Source organism: Micromys minutus (genome assembly GCF_963924665.1).
Source record: "Micromys minutus genome assembly, chromosome: 10".
Taxonomy (NCBI): Eukaryota; Metazoa; Chordata; class Mammalia; order Rodentia; family Muridae; genus Micromys; species Micromys minutus.
The window spans coordinates 30,126,784-30,146,259 of record NC_137979.1 but is presented as its reverse complement, the minus strand read 5'-3'; the positions used below and the strand labels follow the sequence as shown (position 1 = coordinate 30,146,259).

Here is a 19,476-nt window from a genome sequence, read left to right as displayed (position 1 = left end):
CAATCACCTATAACTCCAGCTCCAGGGGAAATCTAATGCCTCTGGCCTCCACATCCATTTTTATGTGCACATACCCATATATATACTGATATAATTAAAAATAATAAAAATGAATCTTCTAGAACACTGAGAAGATGGAAGCAGAGAGACAGTGAGTTCAAGGTCAGTCAAAGTTACACAACCTGTATCCCAAAGGGAGGAAAAAAGCTGAAAAGTGATTCTGAAAACTAAATGTATACTGATACTTCCAAAAATAATAATAAATAAAAACAGAAATAAAACAAAATTTGTATCATGTCATTGAGCCACAAGAAATCCTCTCTAGCTACAGCTTTAAGAAAATAGTGATCAGGGCTGGAGAGATGGCTCAGTGATTAAGAGCACTGTCTGTTCTTCCAGAGATCATGAATTCAATCCCCAGCAACCACATAGTGGTTCATAACCATCTATAATGGGATCTGATACCCTCTTCTGGTGTATCAGAGACAGGATGCTCATATACATTAAATAAATCTTTTTTTAAAAAAAAAGAAAAGAGTGATCACAGCACAATGTAAGGCCACCTAGTATCAACTAACCACCAAATCTAAGAAATTCAAAATGTAAGTATGTCAGACCACCAATCAAATCTGTGGCTGTCCAAAAGAATAAATGAGGTTTGTTTCATTTCAGCACTCATGCATAAAAATTAAGTGGCAGAGGTGTTGGGCTGAATATAAAACAGGAAGCAAATGGGTTTCCACCAATTCCTATTATACTCCTATCAGCATAAGAGGTAAGCACTTTACCACTGAGCTGTCCCCCAGCACATAGGAAGCTGGGGTTAGAGTGACAGATCGGTGGTGCAGGTGGGCATAGTAAAGCCCCCCTGGGTTTGACTGTTATGCCCTCCTAATGCAAAAAAAAAAAAAAAAAAAACTGGAGGGGGGGATTCAAAGAATTACTAAAACCTAAAAAAAAAAATGTCTAGTTAAGAAATATTTACGAAGCTACTATATGTTACCACTAACATATATACCTGTATCAAGTTTTTTACATTAAAGATATTGTGCACATGCCATCACAAAAAGTAAACTAAAGTAAGCTGGTATATTAAATTTTATTCAATAAAATACCATCGGGGCAGGGGATAAAATACAGTATATATTAGGCATTTATGGGAAACCTGGGATTGATCCCCAATGCTGAAGGAAAAAAAAAAAATCAATGACATGCCCTTTAGCTACTATTTCTTTTAAGATTTATTTATTTTATGTATGTGAGTACACTGTAGTTGTCTTCAGACACATCAGAAGAGGGCATCAAATCCCATTATAGATGGTTGTGAGCCACCACGTGGTTGCTGATAATTGAACCCAGAACCTATGGAAGAGCAGCCAGTGCTCTTAACCGCTGAGCCATCTCTCCAGCCCCTCAAGTATTACTTTTAGCCCAAAATAAATATTTTAGAATAAAAATAGGATAGCATCCTATATAGAAAACTTTCTCATCTGAACATGTGGTATATTTTTTTTAATCCTCAGAAACTGCTACTGACAACTAGACAGGAGTGAACTTAACTGTATAAAGCAAAGTATTTTGTATATTTTATACACTGTTCTTAGGATCTTGAAGAGATAAGCATGCTGGAGAGGAACCTGCTCAAATATAAATGTAAAACGGATAATTTATTAGATAGAACCAGCAGATGAAGATATGCTACATTTTCACTTGAAATGGCATGATATGACTATAATGGTAACTATACTCAGAAAAACCAAAGAACTTAAGAGCTTTTCTGAAGTAGTTACAATGGGCCGTGTATACTTACAGCCATAGAGGCCACTGCCATGCAAAACAGTGAGTGGTTAGCATCTGACCATGTAAGCACAGCAGCCAGTAAGAACAGAAAATAGTAGAAGATAAGCCCCACCAATCAATGTCAAGAGTAAATGCTCTTCCTACATACAAGTAAAGAAATCATGGGCACAATCCTGCCATAAGCTATAGAAACTCACTCTCTATGAATTTACATTCTATATTAACCAATCTCTTGGAACACAATTTCCAAGTAAGCCTTTGTTAAGTTTAAATAAACATCAATGTCAAGCTCCTATCAAGTTTTGCTCCAATTTGGCTAAATGAACATATTTGCTAAAACATAAACCCCTTAAGTAACAGCTGTTTTACTCTATTTCTAATTTTCTGTATACCATTCAGCATCAGGACACTCGCTCTAACCCAGGGTCTGAAAGTAAGAAACAAAACAAAAGAGTAAGAAAAGGGTAAACTGAAAACACAAGAAAGGGGGAAAGGGGATAACATGTGAAATGTAAATACAGAGAATATTCAATTAAAAAGAACACACACACCACCACTACCACCATCACCACCACCAAAAAAAAAAAAAAAAAAAAAAAAAAAAAAAAAAGGTGACATTCATTAAGACATTTACGTTTTCTGGAAAACTTTAAGAAAATGAAGTTCAACTAACAGAAGTAGTGAAAAACAAATACTGTTGACTGGGCAGCAATGGCACCATAATACAGCATTTCTGGGAAAGGAAGGGCCCAGCACGCTAATCAGCAGGACTGAGAAGACACTGGAAATGCAGTACATGGGTGGAATTCAAAACTCATGTTTTCTTACTGGTGCCATCCGCAGAGCTGGGTGCGCTCCACAGCCTTGAACTGCTTTATGAAGTGTTTCACCAAACATATTTCGAAGTTCAACTGAGTGACAATATACAGCATCAATCTTAGGCCACCAATCCAACGCAGACTAAAGAAAAATTAGAGAACACAGAGTACAAAATCACATGAGCTGTGCATTCTTTTACCACAGTATACTTTTTTTTTAACCGCTTTTATACTTTTCTGGGAAACTTTCTAAGACCATGCAAACATACAATATGATTTTCAAAGTGTTCAAATGATATCTTTAAGTCAAACACTAACCAGACACATGGTATGTTAGAATATAATACTGAGTATGTGCAAATGAGGCTGTCCTTTCTCAACTATTCTAAATTTAAAAACAAGGTATTTGCAAAATTCTTCAGCCAATTTTTATCTTTTAGAAAAGTTCAGTATTAACACATTTCAGAAACACATGCACACATTATATATATATATTTCACCAGGTAAAAATGCTATCATCACAGCTTCCCATGAGATTAGTGGTTCAACACAATGTTGAAAGACTATGTAAAACCATTAGTCCAATGCTTACAAACAACAGTAATTAACAACATGAAATTAGTAAATGAAACAAAGCCATTAGTATACCACTAATCTTTTAAGTTGACAAGCAGATGACACAACACATGGAAGACTAAATGGTCACCAGAACAAAGACAGCTGGTCCGAGCTAAGCAGCTTTGCTTTTTCAGTGCTAGAGATTAAAGTCAGGACCCTGGGACCTGTGTATGGTAAGCAAGTGCTCTATCACTGAGCTACATTCCCCAGACTCATTTTAGGGTCTATTAAATAATTATTTTATATAGATATTTTCCTATATTCATCTAACCTATCTAGTTCATTTATAAAGCTTGTTTTAAAGTGTATCTTTAATGACTTTTACTTTAAATAAATTTGATTAATATATTCAAATTTAAATGTTTGAAAACTAGTAATTGTGAAAAATCACTAGTTTATCAGTTTATAGAAAAATGACTGGATAAGCATTCACTACTTAAATAGATTATACATGAAAACAATACGCTTTAACTATAAATTTTCTTTTCTTTAAAGATTTATTTGTTTTATGTATATGACTACACTGTAGCTGTCCAGACACACCAGAAGGGGGCATCTGATCTCATTACAGATGGTTGTGAACACAGGTTGCTGGTAATTGAACTCAGGACCTCTGGAAGAACAGTCAGTGCTCTTAACCACTGAGCCATCTCACCAACCCATAAATTTTCAATTTCTAATTCTTTAGTTAAAAATCTGACACAACAACACATTCATATAGTAAATATAGGTAATTAACAGCTTCCTACTACTCATAGTTTATTCTTTATTTAAAATCAAGCTGGTCTTAACATTTGAGTCTCTCAAAGCTCACAGTATTTTGAGTTACGAACTCTCTTTACAGAAAACCTAAATAAAAAACTAAGGCAGGCATAGTAGTGTACACCTTTAATCCTGACACAAGGGAATTTAAGGCATGAAGAACTTCAAAGGCTCATCTTCAGAATATTAACTTGACAATACTAACCACCTAGTATATAACACATTTCTCAGATTTAAGGGACTGATTTGCCCAAGTCAATCATTATAACCAGATTTCTGCTTTGTTAATCACCTTCAAGTGACAAATGATGAATGATTTAAAATAAAGAGTGCACTGAATCTTAACTTCTTCCTATACATTGCATAGAATCTTGGCAGAAATCAATAAATTGAATAGATAAACATCTCCTTTAATATCTTGTACAAAGGGAGTAGGAGTTGATATTTTCAGTTTTGGTTGTAGTTTACATCGGTTTGTTTTTTGACACAGGTTCTTTCTGGAATTCACTATGTTGTCCAAACTGGTCTAGAACCTGTAACAACCTCTCCTGCCTCAGCCTCTTAGATGCTAGAATTACAAGCATAAGCCACTGCAACCAGCTTACTATGTAATCATTTTTAATAACTATAAAACTATACCACACTAATATGTATGCACTATATATTAACTTTCATAGTTAAATTTTATTTTTATAATTTTCTATTTCTATAAGAAATTAATTCATTTATTTCAAAATAAAGGATATATTTTCAAATAAAATAGGCATTAAAAATTAGATGTCCTTGAGTTAATAAAAGAAAACAAATTTTTCTTTTATTACATATGAAGTTACTAAGTATGTACATTCTGAAACTAGTCAATAAAATAGATATTTTCCCTTAATAGTAATATAAGTGAATTATGTACATTCCTCAAATGGTTATTTAAATAATTTCCAAAGTACCTGGAAATATTTTCATAACCACCTCTTGGCAGAAATTGCCTTCAATATATAAACTATTAAAAAGCAAACTATGACAAACTGCTACAAGGAAAAAATCTGCAATGAACTTCTATCCTACCTGTAACATTTTGACTTCCATCTGTATTTTTTAAATTTCCTAGCTGCACATCTAATGTAACATTTAAAAAGCCTATACAGATGATACAGATGTAACATTGATCTTAAAATTATAGTTTCTTTCTTGGTGCACATCATTTTCAAAAAGTGACAGTACAAATATCATTTTAGAAAAAACTACTAGGAAACTTCCACTGAATCAAAATTCAAATAGTGAATAGACTTTAAAAATTTCTAAAAGATTTGGAATGTTTTAAATCTAAGCACCATACTTATAAATTGTGTATGAGGACCTCTCACAGAAGCAATATCAATCTCCAAACATAGTTTCTCATTCTACATAAACCCACAAAAAATTACAACATTTATCTTTTAGGGGAACATAATTTTTAAAAGCTGTGAACTGGCTTAACAGACATGAAAAAGGAGAGTTTAGGAGGTATACAGAACCAAATAATTTAAAAAGAAAATATATACAAATATATTTGAGATCTAGACTCCATGAATCTAGGAAAGAATTCATATTACTTGAAAATAAAGTTTCCTACTAAAAATTTCCAATAAAACTCTATAATACTCAATAGCATAAATTTGCATACTTACTGTTATAGTCTTTAACAATTAAAAGTACTTTAAAGTCAGTATTTGTTAGCCTCAAGTCTGGGTAGTGTGGACTCTAATAAATAAACAATTTACCAAGCAATCTCTAAGGATGAGGTATAACCTAAGAATGACCTGAAAGTCACTTTGGAGGCTGGGTACATTAGCTCAGTCCTTTAACCCCACTACTCAGGAGGCACAGTTTAAGGCCTGCCTGGACTACATAATTTCAGACTACATGGTGAGACCTTGTCTCAAGAAACAAACAAACAAAAAGACACATCGGCATTATTTGAGTTGTTTCCAAGCTATTCCACTCAACAGATGCTGATGCATTTAAAGACTAGTCAGTATGAGCGCTTTCTAGACACAAATGTCCCCGGATGCGACACTCTCTGCCTTCATGCATGCAGCACTCCTTAGAAAGGAGTGCACACGCTTTCACCAGGCAAGTTGAGGCATGCAGGAACTAACACTCCAGGCATGCTTGAAACCCAGAAAGGAACAGCTTAGCCACTTACAGCAGTGCCAAGTCCATGCTTGAAAGTACTCTATGTATTCAATTACAGACAAAAATATTTCATAATTAAAGTAACTAATCACAAAACATTCAAAGACTATAAACTTGGATTTATTAAATTTTAACCATTTATATAAAATTATTCAATTAATAAGTGAAATACTTCCAATATTCTGAATAAAGGGTTGGGGGCAACTAGTATTTTTGAATTACATATAAACTAATGGGATAGAAAAATCATCTTTATTGTTATTTTTTAAATTTAAAACTAAACCTTGGCATGAGTCAATGTTCTGAGTCAATGAGGCAATGGCCTGAGTCATTACACTGGCAAATGTACAGCTTTTTTATATAAACGTATTTTATCTACACTCAAATTCATAATACTATCCTCGTTGGAACTCAGTGGATTTAGTGTAACTAATACCTCTATCAGTGATATTCGAATGAGGGCTGTATTATTCCCCCAAGCATTTAGCTGTTCATAATGCAGGAGATATAGCATGGTTGCCATTTCATGAACAATAAATGTCCTGCAAGGCCAGGCTAAAACAGAGACCTAGCATCTCAAAATGCTACCAGTGGTCCTCAAAGCAAAATTAATGTATCACTAAATAACTTGATCAGCAGTTATTTTCCCCTGCAAAAATACCTTTTTAAAAAAGTAATCAGGGCTGGAGAGATGGCTCAGCAGTTGAGAGTACTGACTGCTCTTCCAGAGGTCTTGAGTTCAAATCCCAGCAACCACATGGTGGCTCACAACCATCTGTAATGGGATCTGATGCCCTCTTCTGGTGTGTCTGAAACAGTGTACTCATATACATTAAGTAAATAAACAAATCTTTAAAAAAAAAAAAAAAAAAAAAAAAAAAACTAGGTTTAGTTCAATAATTTCAAGGTAAATAAAAAAATGGATGTTAATTCACAAGTCATAAAATGGAACTTAATTATAAGTAAAATAAATATTCCAAGGTATTAATAATCAAAGACTTTAAGGGAGAAAAAAAGGTGAGCAAGTTACTCATAAATGTAATATATGTGTCAATGTGTAAAAGCAGAACTAAAAAAAATCAAGTCAGAGAACATTCAAATCCAACTGTTCCCCAAAGGAGCAGAGTCTCAGTCTCTACCACCCCAGCACTGCTTCTCCACCGGCTCTCCATTTAGTTCATGCACAGCACAAATGCCTCTAATGGATTCAGCGATTCTCCTTGATATGTTTTTGTCTCTTGTGAATATGCCTTTTAAAGTATGTCAGTGTTTTATTCTCATTAAGGGGGATTAAAGGTAAAATCAAATAAAGTTTCACCATTTTAAATGTGCCATAACTAGGCTACGCTATAATGCTTCTTCCTTTGAACTTAAACAAAAAGATAGTTAAGTCAGGATCTGTCAACTGCTTTGTTATAAAAGCACCAAATTATATTTTAGCAGCATTGTTCTCAACAGATTGTGAGCTTTAAAATGAAACTTCATAGGGTTACTCCTTCCAAAGGACTCTATTAATTCCATCCCTCTCAATAAAGGCCTCAGGCCGAGACTGAACATACAAACTGCAGCCAGACATCCAATGCTGGTATAATCACCTTAGAGAAGCTCTGTTTTATATAAAGGTCTAAGTTCAGAACATTTGATAAAACTAGAATCTTTCTTAAAAAGGAAAAAAACGTATAACCCAAAACAGAAAACTTAACCTTTTAGTCAACAGTAACAGCTTTCAGACTTACATTGGTGATGATGCGGTGGAGCGAGTTTACCAACACATAGTGAAATGTAGAAGGCGAATTCTGAGCCAGACAGATCTGCCAAGAAAATGTTCATTAACACAAAAGAGAGAAAAGAATAGCAAAAAGTAAGTTACTTCCAATAAAATAAATTTACAGTCTTGAAATTAGCATCAAGAATTAGCATTAAGAAGTGTTAGTAAAAGGCTAGAAAGATAGCTCAGGGGTTAAGACCACTGACTGCTCTTGAAGAGGATGTAGGTCATGTTCCCAGCACTCACACAAAACAGCTCACAGCTGTCTGGAACTACAGTTTGAGGGGACACAATGCCTTCTTCTGGCCTCAGTCAGCCCCAAGCACATCCATGGTGCACAGATATAAATGCAGGTAAAACATCCAGATGCATAAAACAAAAACAAATCGTTTTTTAAAAAAAGAAATACTGGGGCTGGAGAGATGGCTCAGTGGTTAAAAGCAGAGGTCCTGAATTCAAATCCCAGCAACCACATGGTGGCTCACAACCATCTGTAATGAAATCTAATGCTCTCTTCTGGTGTATACTTATATAATAAATAAATAAATCTTAAAAAAAAAAAGAAAGAAAGAAAAGAAATACTAATAAAAGCATATACCTATTCGTTTTTATAGTTTCTGCATTTTATAAAGATAACCAACCGTATCAATAAACACAGTTATATAAAACAATTATCTTACCTTAAAGTGTTGGTTGTTGTGAGGGCTTATCCGAAAGCAAGAGACAAGACAGTCAATCATGAGGTCCACATCTGCAGGCTGACTGCCTCTAGAGAATGGTTTACTTGGATTAAAAAGCAGGTTCTATAAAAATCCCAATAAAAAACAATGGCCTTTAAACAGTCATGAAGTATTTATTTAACAAGGTATATAACATCAATTATAGTAAACTTTAGTTGCCAGAAAAAGCACAAAATACTGGTTACTATAGTCTGTTGATATCATCTAAGACTTACAATACGATACATGAGTCTTCTCAAGCCAAATCTACATTAAGACCCAAGCATATATATGTGTAAAACAGAATGTGTTATCAGTCTTCCTGTCCTCAGTCTAATGAACACAGAAACAACAAAAGCAGGTCCTTCGAACATATCATCAAAGTTAACTCAAAATTTAGAGTTAGCAATTATCTTTAGCATATTTATACAAGAAGATTATCCGCTTAATTTCTTTAAAGTCCAGCTATAGACAGGAAAGAACAACATATTACCTTAAGATCAACCACCATGGACTGAACCAGTAGGAAAATGACAGAGTTATCTTCCCAGTTGATGTAAGTACTTGCTTTGCACAACTTGACACAAGCAATGGCAGCACTTTCAGTCAGCTGTCTGCTTCCTCCATGGCCAGCAAGTGCTTTTCGCAAACTGTCCAGAAACAGCTTCTACAGAATTTAAATATAGGAAGACAACACATCTAGTTTGTACTAGGATAGATATATCTAACAAAGTAGTGAATAAGCCACCTCTAACACCCAACTACAACCACAAATGGCTTGTATTTGGCTGTCATATCATACTAAATCTTTCTCAAGTTAAAAAAAAAAAAACAAACTTTTCTCTACTTTCTCTACTGACTTACTATAGGGATAAAAGAAGCATTCTGTACTATACATTTGAACTAAGTATTAGTTAAATATATCTTTCCTTTTGATGTTACCTTTGAAGCCTAATCATTAGCCTGCCTTGATTGTGGTATAAGTCAAATTGTTTTATTCTTTTCCACTCGGGTATATTTAACCTCCAGCCTTCTAAGCAATATACCCAAGGGTATTGTTGCTCTTAATTTCAGTTCTAGAAATAAATTTTTTTTAAAAAATGCATTTTTAATTTTCATCTTTGCCACAAGCCATAGATGAAGCCAGCTGTAAACAAGATGTTCCTTATGAGCTCAGGACCCTACACAGTCCTAGACAAAAATGGAGGCAGCACCAGGATCTTAATAGACATGACAGCTAATAAAAAGGCAGTCCACGCAGAATTCAAATGAATCTGAAGACCTCTCTTATGATGATGATGCCCATTGATGTTGTCCAATCACCTATGCACTGCTTCTGTGAAGTGTTCTGAACTGTTCAGGATGGGGTCAAATGGTTATAGAGAGCTTATAAAGATCACTAGGAAATCAGACCTGACCAACCAAAGAAAGACGACAGACTGAACCAACTAGATGTGTTGATAATCTCTAAGTATGCCAGGCCTTTGTCTTCGTAAGTTTTTTTTCTTTTTTAAAGCAGCACCAACACAAGAAGTAAATGGTTCAGTGGTTAAGAGCACTTGCTGCTACTCCTCTAGAAAACCAGAATGCAGTTTCATTGAGTGGCTCAGAACTGCTTGTAAACTCTGTGGGAATACACAAACACAAACACACACACACACACACACACACACAAACACATATATACACACACACAGAGCACATACACATTTTTATTGAAAAATAAACAATAAAAAGCCAAAATGTCTATCTTGTTGAAAGATTTATTTTAGTTATGTGCATGTGTGTGTGCCTGCTTATCTTATGTGTACCATGAGTCTAGAACCTGAGTTATAGACAGCTTTAAATGACCCCATAAGGGAACTGGAACATACACCTAGGTACTCTGCAAGAGCAACAAGTGATCTTAAACCCTGAGACATCTTTCCAATACCTAAAAAAAAAACATTAAAAATAAAAAGCAATCTCTATGATCTCAATCCTTCTTTGTACCTTATAAATTTCTTTCCCTGGTTTTTCTCCTAAATAAAAATCTCAGACCTCCATCTCATCTCCACAGATACCTTCAAATCTATGTAACATGTCAAAAGCTATGCTTCCTCAAAACAAGAACACATGTTCTTAAGTGAAAATAGTGCATTTTCCAAAATAAACCACATGTGAGGTCACTAAGCAGGTTTTAGTAAGTTGAAAGAGGTTAAAATTAAACAGCATATCAGTTCTGGCAAAGGGAACTGAAACCAGAGCATATGAAAAACTAGAAAAGTCACAAATATGTAAAAATTCAACACAATCAAAAGCAAATAGTAAATAATAATAATAATAATAATAATAATAATAATAATAATAATAATAATAATAATAATAAACCCTCATCGGGAAAAGGCCATCAGGAACACATCAGAGAAAAAGCAGTGCAGAGGAAACACAAACACATGAAAAGTAAGAAACCTCTCCTATCAGTAACGCACAAGACTAGAAAAAGAGCAAGCTAAACTCAGAAGTAGCATGTGGGCAGGGATAATAAATATTACAGTAACAAAATATGCAATAGCAATGGTGTAATATCAATGGAGAAAACCAATAAAACCAAAAGTTCATTTTTAAAAAGGTCAACAAAATTTACAAATTTCTAGATTTGAGGGGTGGGGGGTAGGGAGAGGGGCTAGAGAAGGGCCTGTTCTCTAAACTAAAGGACCTGAGTTTGGATCCCAAAACCATTCAAACAGCTATAAGCATGGCCTCAAGTGCCTTGAGAAATAGAGACAAGAAAGTCGCTGAGGGCTTGCTGACTGAAGAACATCAGTCAGAAAAACAGTGAGTTCTAGGTTTAGTGAGAGAACTTGGCTCAAGGAAATAGGGCTGAGAGTGATAAGCACCACCATGAATCTGTGCTACCCATCACATGCACACACACAGCCCTGGCCAACTTACGGACCAACTAAATGCTTATGTATGCACGTAGACTGAAATTACCAAAATCTAAACTAAATGTGGTGACATTAAAGACTTTGAAAACTAGGCATGGCTATAAGATGACTTTGTAAAAAAAATTATACATCAATAAATAGAGTAAGAATAAAATGAACCCATGTCCTCTGGAAGAGCAGAGAGTGCTCTTAACCAATAAATAACAATCCCGCAAATCTCTGCTTTTTTAAACTAATGATAATGAGGAAAACTTAGAATTACTAAGACTTGGTGATTTTAACTGACTTTTATCTAATTAGGTTATTTCAGCCCATAGAAAAGTTAGAAACTTCCAATTTTTATTATTATTTTTACAGAAATTAAATTGTTAGGACATTATGTTTCATAATGAAAAAACAGTCAATATATATTTCCTCAAATCATTGAACTGAAGCCTCTGGAAATAAACTGTTAGCTATGCAATTTATTTGTAAATAGCCAGCCAAATTTAATTCATAAACATAAAGTTAAATTATAAGTTTCTAAATGTATTTTAATGATGGATACAAGCTTAAGTAACAGAATGTATCTGGTTTACTATTACTCAGCATTAAAACCAACAGAGTTCAGAGCCTTTCAGTCACGAATGTATTATTCATCCTTCTTTCAAATAAAACAACATGTGAATACATCTCTGCTAAGGCCAACCACTGCTGGACCTAGCATGGCTACAGCTAAAATGTACACTTGACTAACACACGCTGCTTCCATAGGACTGACAGACACCTGTTTGCCCTCCTGACCTTGTTTATGTTGTTCTCATCCACCACATCCTTGGAAATGTCCTGGATGATTTCTGGACACAAAACAAGGAGAATGATTTGTAGTGGCCACACTGCTGCTTTACGTTTGGTGCTCTCTGCAAAGCCATCCACCAAGTCAAACAGCTTTTCTGCACACTCTGAAAAACACAAACATTAAATAATTGTATTAGATAAGAAAATCCTTGCATTAAATTAAAACCCAGAACTATTAAAAAAAACAAAAACCTCAAATGTCACAGGAGAAAAGAATCTGAGAAGAGCTAGCGTGACCATCCCAGAAGAGCTGGTATTTTAGAATAGCTTTGCATGTTGTCACATGCTCAGGGTCTTACAGAAAGAACAAAAAGGTGACAGCTCCCCTAAGGTCTCTAGCCTCTGCTATGCAGGCATTCACCTAAAATTCCTATTCAGAAGTAAAAATAGTATTTCCTCCTTAGATATACCTAAATTTAGAGCTCTGGAAAACCACACACGCACGCATGCACACAGGCTTTAAGAGAGCCACCAGTATTCAATCACAACATGAAAGACTGGAGCTTAATTTCAAACTTCTTTTTACCCACTTGCTCAGAAGGAAAAGGACTGGAAATAATACAGAAATAGGAGAGAAAACTGTAATTCCTGTTATAGCTGACAAAAAAAAAAAAAAGACAGAAAAACACTTTTTAATAAAATAAGCTGAAAAACAGCACATTTTCCCTGTGAGAGGTTAACAAAGTGTCATGCCACCCCTCACCCCATGCCCACCCTCACCCCATGCCCACCCTCACCCCATGCCCACCCTCACCCCATGCCCACCCCTCACCCCATGCCCACCCCTCACCCCATGCCCAGTTACTCTTTAGCCAGCTTACCAGCCATATCTGTCTGTGGAATTTGGTATAGCTTTGTAAATTCATCTGGATAATTTTCTACCCAGTTCCAAAAAGCCTATAAGCAACAAAATAAGCATTTTTTATAAGAAAGCAGTTTTCCAATATATTAAATAGCACAGAACTCGATTTTCTTCACACAAATATCATATTGTGTTCTTCCCATTAAGATAGTATGAAACTACCATGCAAGTTTTTACTTTCTTATACTCAAGATACCAAATACAGCAAAATTCATAACCAAAACGAAAATGTGAATGTCCAGGAGGCTGCAGCGTACCTTCTCTAGGCTATTTATAATTGCCAACTGTGCGACCTTCTTCAGGGCTTTAAACTTAAATGCTGTTTCTGGAGAGAGAAAAAAAAAATGCTTTATTAACTCTCGATTATTTAACAAGTAAAATTCAAAACTACTATGAAATAATTTTATAAACCATTTTGCTTCCAGTATTCTTAACAAGCAATTTAAGATATAAAAATATAAATCCCAAATCCATGATGTCGATGAAGACAGAAGGAAATGAAAAGCAAACATGTCTTGAACATCAAGTTTTCCCTTTGCTCTATTTTAAATTGATTTACAAAACAAACAAAAACTAAACGTGAGGACTGAGAACAGCTTGGCGGTTAAGAGCATCCAATTCTCTATCAGAGGGCCTAGGTTTGATACCTATCACCCAAAACATAGCTCATAACCATCCATTCCAGCTCAGGCCATTGGGCGCCCTCTTCTGTCCTCTACAGGCAACATGCTACACAGACACATTCAGCTGAAACACCCTTATACATACAATAAAAATGATAAATCTTATTTTTTAAGTCCATTAAAAGAATAGAAGCCAGTCATGGTGGTACCACCTTTAAACCTAGCACTTGAGAAGTAGAAGCAGGTGGATCCCTGTGAGCTAAAGGAAAGACCTGGTCTACAGAGTAAGTTACAGGACAGCCAGAGCTAGCAGTTCAAATGGATGTACATGGACTTCCATGGATATGCAATATAGTAGTATATCTGGGCCAACTGGTCTATTATCAATTTTCTGAGGAACCCTTCAAACTGACTGCCACAGTGGATTTTCAAATTTACATCCTCAAAAGCAGCTAATAAGAATTCCTCTAGCCCCACCCATATCCTGACCAGTATTTGTCATCCTTTGTTTTCCTAAGGATAGACATTCCAACTGAGGAGAGACAAAATTTCAAAGCAGTTTGAATTTGCATTTCCCTGATCCTCTTTCCAAGTATCTATTGGTCGTTTGCATTCCTCCTATAAGGGACTCTATTCAGTTCATGAGCCTATCTATCTATAGACTAAATGTTTTAGAGTTTAATTTTAGCAGTTATTTATATATCCTAGATATCAGTCCCCAGCCAGATGTAAGCCTGGCAATTTATTTTCCTAAGTCTGTAAATGGTCTTTTCACTCTAGTGACTGTGTCCTTTGCTTGGCAGACATTTCTAATCTCATGTAATTCTGTCAAGTCTTGGTATTGTTTCCTATGGTATAGTCCTTTTTAGAAAATTTTTAGAAAATGCTTATGTCTTCAAATGTTTTACCTGTCTTCTTCTTTCATTGTGGTTTTGATATATATATACTGAATGTCATGGTTTGAATAAGTTTGGCCCAGAGAGTGGCACTATTAGATGTGGTCTTGTTGAAGTAGGTGTGTCACTGTGGGTATGAGCTTTAAGACCCTCATCCTTGCTGCCTGGAAGCCAGTATTCTGCTAGTGGCCTTCAGATGAAGATATAAAACTCTCAGCTCTGCCTGTACCATGCCTGCCTGGATGCTGCCATGCTCCGACGTTGATGACAATGGACTGAACCTATAAGGCAGTTGCAATTAAATGTTGTCCTTTATAAGAGTTGCCTTGGTCATGGTGTCTGCTCACAGCAGTAAAACCCTAGGACACTGAATTTACTGCTGTACAATATAAGAGATATAGACTAATTTTCATTCCCTGTATAGAAATACAGTTTTCCCAGCACTACTTGTTAAAGAGGGCACCTTTTCTCCAATGCATGTTTTTGACAGCTATCTCAGAAACTTAGGTAATATGGTAGCTAATCTTGGTTGTCAACTTGACTACATCTGGAATCACACATGAGAAGGATTTTCTTCATATAGTAATTTAAGATGGGAAAGGCCATCATAAATCTGGACCACATCTTCTGGTGACACCTACAAAAAAGAACACGGAAGAAGAAACTTCACTCTTTGCCTGCCTGCCTTCACTCCTCCTAGCCAAGAGCACAAGCCAAGTCCTGTTGCTAAGGTAAATCCTCCACTAATACTAGAGTCTGAAGGCAGTGACTGCTAAGGAGTGGGATCCTGTAACTTAAGATGGAGAAGTGTAGGGGACCCTAATGTACTGAAGACTTTGAACCCACAAGTTCTGAAGCATCTGCCTCACCTGAGGAAGTAGTCTGCCCACTCTTAATAGAGGGTGCACCCCCGCTGTCACACCTTGCAATGTTTCTTTTGTACCTTTGCCTGAGGAAATTAATCCTCCTCCACTGTCTACAAATTAGCAGTGACTTTCCCTGAAAGAAAAGTATCAAGCAGGATGATACCGATGCTCCTCAGTGTCCACCAATAGTTGCCTCTAAACTATAACCAGAATCAAGGCTAAGAAGGTTTCTAGGGGGTAATAGAAAGTGAAATTCACAAGAAGGTATAGTACACTACTAAAGAGTTTAATGAGTGTGTCAATTCATTCAAGCAGTAGTCTGGGCAATATGTATGGAAATTGATTTTTTTTTAAGGGATGTGAAATAATGGTGGGGGAAAAAACATAAAACTGAATCAAGCTGAGTTTATTGATATAGGCCCACTGAGTTAATATGGACATTCTCACATTTAAAAAGGTATCAAAAGCTTGACTGGTTGGCTAAGCACTTGCCATACTCTACTGAAAAAGGACTGTGCATACCTGAAGTCCCTTGACTTCGTATTGATGAAGGGATTTTAGGTTTCAGAGAAATTGCAATAGTGGGTGTGCTGTGTAAAGCTAAATCCTCCATAATGAAAAGGCCCAGAAGACATTACGAGGCACAAATGGTAAGAGGGGCACCAGGATTTGAAGGGCTTTGTCCCTGTTCTTTTCTCTGTGCCAGACCTGAAGGCTGGAGACACTCAATTCAAAAAGTTAAAGGTGATAGGCTTAATTAGGCCCTCAGAGTAGCAACAGGTAGCAGCACTCAATTTTCAGAGGCAAGGCGAGAATATTTATCATAATACATAGCACAAAGTGACTTTTATGACGACATGACTCATATAAATCTTTTTGTACTGGCTAATAATGCTTCTAGGAATACATTTTTTGTCTTGTTTTGATTTGTTTGTTTTTACATCTACAGAATCAGAAAAATTCTCAAACAAAAGAAAGGCAATACTGCAGAGTAACAAGAGGATATCTCAGCTTATGAAACAATTTCCAGACCTGAGCTATTTTGCAGACCCCAAAGCCCCTGAATGAAAAGGAGGCCAGGTCCCCCTGAAAACCTTACTAAAATACCTAAAAATTTTACTGTCAGCCTTTCTCCCATCCTTTTACATGGAAACAGACTTTCCAGGGTTTACTAGACACTCGTTTTAAACTGACTGGTTCTAAAAGACCCCAAATAGTACTGTGGCCCTCCAGTTAACATAGGGGCTTATGAGTATCAGGTGATTAATGGAATTCTGACTGAAATCCAAATTACAGTGGTTATTTCCCCAGTTCTAAAATGTGTAATTGGTATAGCTATACTTAGAAGTTGGCAAAATCCCACTCTGGTTTCTTGACCTGTAGACTAAAAGCTATTATGGCTGGAAACCACAGGTGGAACAAATGAACAGGGAGTGAACCAAACATAATACTCCAACCCTGGAGAATCAGTGCCACCATCAAGGACTTGAAAGATACAGGGATGGTAGTTCCTACATCTCCCTTTACCTCTCCAGCACAGGAGACAGATTGTAGAGAATGACCACTATCAAAAATGAATCAAGCAGTGACTAAACTGCAGCTGCTGTGCTAAACATGAGGCCTTACCTGAATAGATTAACACAGCTCCTGGTACCTGGTATTCAGCAATGGAGCTAGCAAATGCCTTTCTCTCAGTTCCTGCCCATAAGCACAACCAGAGCAATTTGCTTTCAGCTGGAAGGGTCAGTAGTATACCTTTTCATGGTTTTACCTCAAGGTTCATATTAACTCTCCAGTCCTATGCCGTAACTTAGTTTAAAGGAATCATGAGCATCTCTCTCTTTTTTTTTTACCAAATATCACTCTGGGCTTGAAAGATGGCTCAGAGGTTAAGAGCACTGACTGTTCTTCCAGAGGCTCTGAGTTCAATTCCCAGCAATCACATGGTAGCTCACAACCATCTGTAATATGATCTGGTGCCCTCTTCTGGCATGCAGTCACATATGCCCACAGAATGCTGTATACACAATAAATAAATGTCACCCTGGTCCAAATATTGATGATAGTATGCTGATTGAACCAAGTGAACAGGAAGAAGCAACCACTTTGGACATGTTGGTAACACAGGAAGATGGGAAGTAAATCCAAACAAAATTCAAGGGTCTTCAACTTCAATGAAATTTCTAGAAGTCCAGTGATGAGATATATGCAGAAATAGTCCTTCTAAGGTGAAGGAGAAGCTATTGCATCTGATCTCTCCCACCACCAAGAAAGAAGCATAAAGCTTAGTAGGCACTTTGGATTCCAGAGCAGTTTATTCCTCACTTTGTTTTATCAAGTAACTGAGAAAGCTGCTAGCTTTGAGTGGGGCCTAGAACAGAAGACTTTTCAACAGGTCAAGGCTGCTGTGCAAACTGCTCTACCACTTGGACTATGTGATCTATCAGACCCTCTAAAATGGTACTTTAGCTGACAGTAGTGGTTTATAGCCTTTCGTACGCTCCTCTAGGTGAGAAGACCCTTGGGATTTTAGAACATGGATCTCTTGTCTTCTGCAGGTAACTATTCTCCCATTAAGAGACAGCTCTTTGCAGGCTATTGAATGGGCCACCAAGTTACTATATGTGAGCTACCTATTTTGAGCTGAGAATTATCTGGGATGGGTGTGTGTGGTCTATTTTTTCTTTCTTAACAAAAGCTGTATTTACTCATATTTCTATAGTATTACTTTATTATTTTTGTTCTTCAACAATTTCATACTACTGCCAACCTTCACCCTCTTATTTCACAATTAACCCTACTGTTCCCTACAATCTTTTCACACTTTTACATTTTCTTTTTTTGAAGGACAACACTTAATTGGATGTGGTATACAATTTCAGATGTTCAGTCTATTATCATCAAGGTAGAAAGAATGGCAGTGTCAAGCAGTCATGGTGGTACAGGAGCTGAGAGATCTATATCCTGATCAGAATGCAGCCAGAAGAGACTTCTGCCCTGGATAGAGCTTAAGCATGGGATCTCAAAGCCAATCCCCACAGTGACAGACTTCCTCAAAAAAGGCCACACCTAGTGCCAGTTGACGTGGGCCAAGCATATTCAAACCACTACACTTTGAAGATCAGGGTGATCTGTAAAAAGCTTTACCAGAGTTGTTACATTCATAGTGTCTCTCCAGCATGTGTTCTTTTATGTACTTGGAGGTGAGGGGATTGACAATAAGCTTTATCACATTGATTACATTTATAAGGTTTGTCTCTAGTATAAATTCTTTCATGATTTTGAAGTTGACCATGAGATTAAAATGTTTTGCTACATTGCTTACATTCATAAGGCTTCACTCCAGAATGTGTTGCTTTATGCATTTGAAGCTTAGCACTAGTTACAAAGGCTTTATCATATTCATTACATTTGTAAGGTTTCCCTCCAGTGTGAATTCTTTTATGTCTTCTAAGACCACTCGGACATGAAAAGGCTTCACCACCTTGATCACATTCATAGGGTTTCTCTCCAGTATGTGTTCTTTTTATATACTTGTAGATAACTATGATATGCAAAGGCTTTGCCACACTGATTACATTTGTAAGGTTTCTCTCCAGTATGTGTTATTTTATGCATTTGGAGATGACTCTGTTGAGAAAAGGCTTTGCCACATTGATCACATTCATAAGGTTTTTCTCCAGTATGTGTTCTTCCATGCCTTCAGAGATAACTGTTGTTTGCAAAGGCTTTACTACACTGATCACATTCATGGGGTTTTTCTCCAGTAAGGGCTCTTTTATGAATTTGGAGATGACTGTGGTAT

General features: G+C 36.3%; 1 protein-coding gene across 1 annotated transcript in view; it reads right to left on the bottom strand.

The window, feature by feature from the left end:
- NF1 (neurofibromin 1) overlaps window positions 1-19,476 on the bottom strand; it is a 234,514-nt gene that overhangs the window by 159,031 nt on the left and 56,007 nt on the right. Inside the window, exons 6-13 of the mRNA XM_080923198.1 lie at window positions 13,544-13,611; window positions 13,246-13,321; window positions 12,371-12,528; window positions 9,151-9,324; window positions 8,619-8,741; window positions 7,907-7,981; window positions 6,181-6,210; window positions 2,629-2,760 (exon numbers count right to left, since the gene is read on the bottom strand). Of these exons, the coding sequence (XP_080779324.1) occupies window positions 2,629-2,760; window positions 6,181-6,210; window positions 7,907-7,981; window positions 8,619-8,741; window positions 9,151-9,324; window positions 12,371-12,528; window positions 13,246-13,321; window positions 13,544-13,611 (836 nt within the window). The remainder of the gene's footprint in view (window positions 1-2,628; window positions 2,761-6,180; window positions 6,211-7,906; window positions 7,982-8,618; window positions 8,742-9,150; window positions 9,325-12,370; window positions 12,529-13,245; window positions 13,322-13,543; window positions 13,612-19,476) is intronic.